Below are 7905 nucleotides of genomic sequence, written 5' to 3' on the forward strand. Positions count from 1 at the left end.
GTTTACATCTTTGTGTTTTTTTTTTTTTTCAAAACCATAATTTGGAACATTGTAGTGCTTGAAAAGGTGTGTTGATAAATCAGTGCTCCCCTACAATACATACAAAATATTGCCTGGAATTAAAATGTATGTCTTGGCATAACATTTGTCATTTGTTTTTTCAACAACCTTTGTTGCAATGCACAATTTGATTTTACTATACAAATCCATGACAGCCCTCTACTGTACATCTATGAAGGAATACAGAATGAATGTGCATACTGCAGCAAAAGTGAAAAATGTTCCCAGTTTATTGAACTGATTACTGTTGGGAGTTAATTCATTAACATCTTAATGCATGAGCCTTAATGCAAGAGTCATCACGCAATGCAGAAACAGGAAATAATATTTTCTGAACAGTATGACATTTCTCAGTGGAAAAAAAACAAACCAACAAGCACACAATTTCCTGTCATTAACAAACTGTATGGTAAGCTTACATTAGTCTCTAGAAAATGTAAAAAATACAGGATATAACCTATTAACAAAACACAATTTATCAAATCATACCTAGATGTAATCCATTACCCAAACAGAGCTGGCAAGTATGTTATTAAAATCACAGCGCAGCTCTGGATAGTTGTGGTAACCTACAGGTAGTTTTAAAATGCAGCCACATGTGTGGGATTGTGGTCGTCTTTGAAATTCTGAGGTCTCAATGAACTCAACAGTGATTTTTTTTCCAATCAAATTGGATCCAGTGCAGAAGCGGAGGAAAAGCTAAAGGTTGTGCGTATCCATATCTCCTATGTATCTCTTCAGGTATCGGGCAACTGTTGTTTGTAGAGACATATTGTGCGGGAAAATCAGAAGCTCCTTCACAGCTTTGGCAGTAGGTATTTTCTGACATAAAACACCATGCAGAACATCAGGTGGCATAGATGTTGCAAAGTGTTGCAAAATCGGACGCCAACTCTCTATGATAAACAATGGTGCCTGAAGGAGAGCCTTGTGTCCCAATTGTGACAGCAGTGGTATAAGATTCTCTTCATTTGGCATTTGCAGGCAACCATGTGTCTCAAGAGCATCAAATAGATCATCCTTCTCCAGAGTTAAAATCTTCCAAAGCCTTAAGAAGAACTTGTCTTTCGTTATCTGAGACATACTGTAAGAACAAGTCCTTCAAGCTGCTGGTGTTTGTACCATATAAAGCCATTTCAAGAAATGGAGGTGCCAGTTTAACTGGAAAGTAGCGTGCAAACCTCTAATCGACTACTAAAATTCTGGCAACTGCCTGCCATTCCTCAAACTGGTAATCGTGCCTAATAAATGGGACTTTAACGTCCCCTCCCAAGGTGCACCTCTCATAAAAATCTGTCGAAAACTCTGTTAGGCAATTTCTTGTAACACCACTACCCTCTCCTTCCTCCAGTGCTCCATTTGGAAGGTGCATCTTGATGGAGACATCCATATTTAAAATATCTGGGTTTTTGAAGGCTTAGATCAGATCACTGAGACAATGTCCTCTTCTAATAGTTAGTGTAATTGGTTCATCTGTTGTTTGCCCATCCAGTGTATCTGGAACATCTAGATAGATGGATAGTGATGTGGATAGAGGGAGATAAAGAGAGATAATCTTTATTGTCCACACTCATTACGTCTCAAAAGATGACACACACACACACACACACACCCCACCCACATGCACATAGCAACCACCAACCTTTTATTTAAGCTACCCTTTTGCACAGCACGTACAGCTATTGGCACCCTGGGAGTGGACCGTGAAGTGGAACTTTAAAAATAAACTTTTATGAATATTGTCAAATGATAATCCAGAATAATACAAACACAAAGGGAAGCAAATTCAAGGTTGACTCCTAGTGAATGATTTAAAGTTTCCTAGTTTTGTTGCATGTGTTTTTTTGGTAAACTTTGCCAGGGGAGTTAATAATTGTGAGGGCCAATGTACATATAGCCAAATACAAGGGGGTCAAGCTGTTGTTCACCTGGTATCGATGGTGGATGAATAATCTCTGGAGTGAATTGAGCATTCCCGAACCCATGCAACACCTGGTTGCCTTCATCAGCGGTGGGTGGTTGAATGTTTGAAATTGCTGCACTCTCCTGCAAAAGGAACATTTTCATAACACAGAAATATTAATTACTTAACTACATAACAAAACAATATACTTTCCCATTTTGATGACTTTGATGAGTAAGAATTACACTCCAGACTTACCAATAAGGGTACAGGTGTCTGTTGAGAGTTGCCTAATCTGTGCATGTCCTGGTCAATCCTTGGGTTTGGCTGTGGGTCATCCAAACTTGGTTGTGTGTTGCTCTGATCAGCTGAGCGTGGCTGAGTATTTGACATCATCGCAATCTCCTACAAGAGGAACATTTTCATAACACAGAAAAATGAATTACCGGTACTTAACTACATAACAAAACAATAGTGCTGGCTTACAACAACTGCTTAAAGTGTAAACCTACTTTCATTTCAGGCATAGTCTGCCAGACAGAACCTTGCTTAACCTCGCTCACCTCCATTAAATGAGCATCCGTGTGAAGTGTAACTTTCTTCTAAGACTCAGGTCACAGGTAAGTATACTCAGGTAGGTGAACTCATTTTTTCAAGTAACAGGTACAGTAAACCAGGTGGATTTAGGTAAGTGAACACATTTTTAGGTAACAGGTAAGTGATTACATTTCTCTCTTTTCTTATTTTTTTTTAAGTAACAGGTACAGTAAACCAAGTGGATTTAGGTAAGTGAACACATTTTCAGGATGTTGTGATGTCTTGTCTTGTTATGTTTCTTTTTTATCTATTTATTCTGTATTTACATTTTATGAGATATGGACCCTGGTACTGGTGTCTGGAATAAATAACTGAATGAATACACTTTTCCATTTTGATGACTCAAAGTAAGAATTACACTCCAGACTTACCAGTAAGGGTACGGGTGTCTGTTGAGAGTTGCCTAATCTGTGCATGTCCTGGTCAATCCTTGGGTTTGGCTGTGGATCATCCAAACTTGGTTGTGTGTTGCTCTGATCAGCTGAGTGTGGCTGAGTATTTGACATCATTGCAATCTCCTACAAGAGAAACAATTTTATAAGTTGGAAAGGTTAATTACTGAACCACATACATCTTACTAGATCTAATCTAACATCTAACAGTTTACTAGTCATTATTACACGCCTCTTCATAATGCTGCAGAATGATCCATTCACTGGAATGGGCCTTCCCAACATTCGGCGGTCTGCTAATTCTGAATAAAAGACCGTTGCTAAGTATAACAGACCGCTGTCAAGGAAAATGGGCTTTGTGCTTCTATTTCACGTCTTTCATATTACTGCGCAAGTAGTCCGGCCACTTATCACTTTAGAATACTCCGTTGCTAAGCTACGCGAGTTGACCTGCAGATACTTTGTAACGGACAAACTTCCAAAACATCCGGCACAATGGATGAGTTTAATATTAGTTTTAATATTCTTGGAGATTACCCAGATTTCGATTCTTGGATGAAGGCTGAGTTGTCTTCACCAGTTAAGAAAAGAAAAAGAAAAGAAAACAACACAGAGGAAGGCAAAGAAGCGAAACAACACAAACATCTGGACGACAGAGACAGAGACAGAACTGAAGAGAACCGACGTGAAATCAATACAAAACGGACCACGGTATGGGCCATGTCAGTTTGCAATGGAAATGCTAATGACCTGGTACTGAGTAGAGTACAGTAGGTACTTTGTATGGAAAAGTGCCACTAAAACAGCTCAGAACTTACCCGCATGACTGGAAGCGTTTCATCAGCATCATTGGAAATCTCTTGTCCTCTCCATTGACTTTGCAAGACGAAAACTTCATTTTCATTGGGGTCCAGTAACATTGCAGGGACTTCAAAGCTGTAGGAAATGTTATGGACCTGGTAGGAGGGCATGGCTGGTAGTCCTTCTGTGTCAGCAATGGAATGGACTGGACTTGCATCATGATGAAGTTGCACTGGACTTGAGAAACGTAGGCCTACATCTGGTGTGGAGGACTGTGGAGAGCTTTCAGCTTCGTCTTCTTTATCTGCCTCAGGATCATGCATAGGACTTGGACCTTTGACCTGAAATGACCGCAACTTTGGTTTAGTTTCTAGTTTTGGTTTATATTACCATTACCACAATGTGATACAATATTCTAATAAAGGCTGCATGAATATTTCCCATTGCTAAGAAATCTAAAGAAGTATCACAGTACACATTACTTCTTTGTGTCCGAAATGTTTACAAACGGCTGATTAACATAAATCATTAAAAAAAACGGATTTATTAATACATACCTGTTCATGGTTCTCAGTGTCTGAAGTGTCAGACTCTGTGATTGAATGTACAAATGGTCTTGTACACAGGTAAAGTCTAACCATTTTCAGCTTTGACTGCTCATAAAGGTCTGCGATAGTACTAGTTGTGGCCACAGGCTGTTTCTTGAAATCACATATCTCATATGTAAAGTCCTCAATAGGTCCTTTATGTGACTTGCCCTCTGGGAAGAACAGATTCTTTGCCATCACCATCATCTGTTTCACTGAGGTACTTTTCTCCAGCACCAGATGCCTTGTTCCTCCACCATTCTTAGACCTCACTTGATGAAAGCTATGATTCTGATAATGTAGCCAACCTACTTCAATCCTCCGTTTGCTTCTTATGGCATTTGTGTTCTTGTGTCTTGCCATCAGGTCATCCTTTGGCTCTGAGGAAGATTTGGCAGCAGATCCTTTTCTTTTACAAATCCTTCCCTCTGCAATCTTTTGACGGAGCCTTTGAATGCATGTGGTTGTAGGCCCATCAGTTTCCTTTATGCGACAAAATGACAGGACCGCCAGGCGGCTGCCATAAGAGGGGATGTATTTGGCCATCTCTTTTAGTGTTAATTTTGTCACCTATTTTTAATTTAGTCTTAGTCTTGTGTCGAAATGTCCTTTTTAGTCTTTGTCATATTTAGTCATTCAAATATCATTTTTGTTAGTCAAGTTTTAGTCGACTAAAAGTCTCACCATTTTAGTCTAGTTTTAGTCAAAAGAAAACTAAAGGTATCTTAGTCTTGGTCAGATTTAGTCAACACATTTTAGTCTTTTTTTTATAACAAATTATTACCATTTGAGTCAAATAGTGTTTCACACATCTCAATTTTCCAACAATATTGTGTCCACAGGGCTACTCGTCTGTTATAATTACTCATTCTGATTTTTTGTCAGTTAGTATGTTTACATGCACAGGTAAGTCGAGCTACAGTTATAGCTCGGCTGGGATTTGACCATAGACAGTAAAAGATTTGACTGGACCACGGTCATATTCGTAGACCAGTGTTTCTCAAAGTGTGGTCCGGGGATCACTGGTGGTCCGCAAGCTATCCCAAGTGATCCGCGAGCAGACGTGGTAAAATATAATATAGATGAGTTGTTTGCAATATTGAACCAACTTGTATGTAAATCCAAACAGTTCTGCAACACTATGTGAGATATGCCAGTTTAAATCATACAATATGCATCCTCTGAGCAAAGTGCAAAGACAATAAATAAGCAAGGTGGTTCAGTGAGTAGGCCTATTGTGTAGACTAATTATAGGCTACTGTTGAAGTAGGTCTAATCTTTTTTTTTAGCTAGGGTTAGTTAAGTGGTCCTGAAACTGAAAAAGTTTGAGAAACACTGTCATTGGCCAAAGTATTAATGTTTTACTCCGCCTCGCTAGATGGCGATATGCGCCCAAACACAACACATTCCCCAGACTCTCCATCTTAGCCATAGCTAACTTGCTAGCGAACTTTCCATATTAGCTTACTAGCAAACTTTGCATCATCAGTCTAACTAGTAAATAGTTGACATTACATGATAAACATTTTCGAATGGACATTCTGGGGGATGTTAATATGTATGAGAGAAGCTTCAACTTCTGGGTATGTAGCATTGTGGCATAAAGCTTAGCTTGAAATCTCCAGTGTTCTTGTTCCATCAGAGCCCGTCTACGGAGAGCCTTGGCACTTCCTATTAAGCCTCATTGTATCGACATTGGTTGCAGTTCCATTAGAATTCCACTGGGGGTGATCGCGGGCGAGTGCAGGTTGAATGGGGGTCTATGGAGCTAGACGGCTAAATGTATCTCTTTCACCTGCTTGTCGTAGAAGAATCGTAGATTTTATTGTAGTTTATGCAAGTTCAATATAGATTTTAGATCTAAAGTTGAATGAACGAGTACTTATGTCCTTTTCATTTCTTACAGGTTGGGTCGTTGTTGCCCATATCAAGCTAGCATTGTGCTAATGAATGACGTCATTGACATATTTGAAAGGCTTTTTAGAAGACTTACGTGACTTCAAAAAATATAACAATCAACAGTGTGTATTTTCTTTGCCTCTCCTAGCGAATGCAACATTCAAATTACTACTCAAAAAATTATATCCAGAGAAAAGTGGATATTGAGGGGTAAAGCTCCATAGACCTCCATGCATTCTGCACTCGCCTGCGAGCGCCCTCAAGTGGAATGTGAGGAGGAACTGCAACCAGTCCAGAAACCGGAAGTAACCAGACAGTGCCAATTCTCTTCCTATTAGACATTCTCTGGTTCCATGTAGTTTCGTGTTGCAGCCACAGGGTTGCAGCAACAGCACGTAGACTAGCCTACAGGAAAGCTGTTGCGTATTCCTCATTCGGAATATTTTGAAAACGTAACAGCTAGATATTCTGTCTTCTCATTTTGTAGACGAAAATGAGAGATTTTATCTTAGTTTTTATTTCATGCAAAACATTTTAGTCTCGTCTTTTTTCGTCAACAATAATGCATCTTAAGATAGTCTTAGTCAGTGTTTCAGGACATTACTGCCGTCTCGTCATCATCTCGTCTTAGTCATGAAAAAAAAAGGTCGTTCCTCTCGTCTCTTCTGACGAAATTAACACTACTCTTCATCGGTCATAACATTTAAGACAGCTCTGTCAATCTGCAATAACAAACAAAGCTATTGTTTAGCACCCACACTCACCACGCGCAGACATACAAAATGTGTTAGCCTCTATCATTTTCAGAAAAGGCAGTGTAGAAGATTTGGGTGGTCTAGATTAATCTAGGCACAGTTGTAATGTAACATTTTTTGACATGGTTAATACAAACTCCTACTAATTTCAGTGTGCATTCAACGTGCTGTAGACAACAAGTTATTACTCCAGTTAAGATCTGAAATTATCAACATAATCTTCGTCCATTTTCATTCTCTGCAGGTTGTCCTCACTGACATTCCTTGATATTAGGAAAGACTCAAGATCCTGGTCCATGTCTAGACAAGATGAAACACAGAACAAAATACAGCTAGCACTATGGCTCTAAAATGGTTGACAAGAATCTCTGACAAATTCTGTTTGACGCTATTAACATGGGAATGTGTTACAAACATAGACGCTTTGTTTTGAACAGTGTCCCACAACCATGATTAGCTAACAAAATTCCTGTCCGGTACGGGGGTTCACCCTTATTACGACATCCCGTTATTACGACGACCCTCTATTAAAAAAATTGGTCATCCTAGGCCCTACAGTTCTCAAGATATTCACAGAGAACTGTGTCTGCCCTACCCTCCTTTCGGGGGGTCCAGTCCAGCGGGGGGGCTACAGATCAAAACGAAAAATGACGGTTCCATGCTATCCATGTGGGGGTACATGCCCACCAAGTTTTGTGTACCCCGGTCTTTCAGTGTCCCGGGAATCCTTGTTGGTGTACGTCACTAAATGTACACATAAATTATTTTATTGTAAGGCCCCCCATGAACGAAAGTACACAAAACTTGGCATGCATTCGGAGGGTGTCATAATGATCCTACACTTTTAATTTTGTGCAGTTTTGACCTTGTCAGCCAGAGATATTGTGATGAAAACACCAAATTTTTTGCTT

At 39.6% G+C, this 7905-nt stretch overlaps 1 protein-coding gene across 1 annotated transcript; it reads right to left on the reverse strand.

The window, feature by feature from the left end:
• Window positions 1-272: 272 nt before the first annotated feature.
• LOC121697422 lies at window positions 273-4963 on the reverse strand. The gene is made up of 6 exons (XM_042078947.1): window positions 4311-4963; window positions 3771-4094; window positions 2932-3078; window positions 2222-2368; window positions 1989-2106; window positions 273-1566 (listed from the first exon to the last, which is right to left on the reverse strand). The coding sequence occupies exons 1-6, from the start codon at window positions 4884-4886 to the stop codon at window positions 1478-1480; spliced, it is 1401 nt and encodes a 466-aa protein (XP_041934881.1). The 5' UTR covers window positions 4887-4963; the 3' UTR covers window positions 273-1477.
• Between the last annotated feature and the right edge of the window lie 2942 nt (window positions 4964-7905).

This window comes from Alosa sapidissima, chromosome 22 (assembly GCF_018492685.1).
Source record: "Alosa sapidissima isolate fAloSap1 chromosome 22, fAloSap1.pri, whole genome shotgun sequence".
In the NCBI taxonomy this organism is placed as follows: Eukaryota; Metazoa; Chordata; class Actinopteri; order Clupeiformes; family Clupeidae; genus Alosa; species Alosa sapidissima.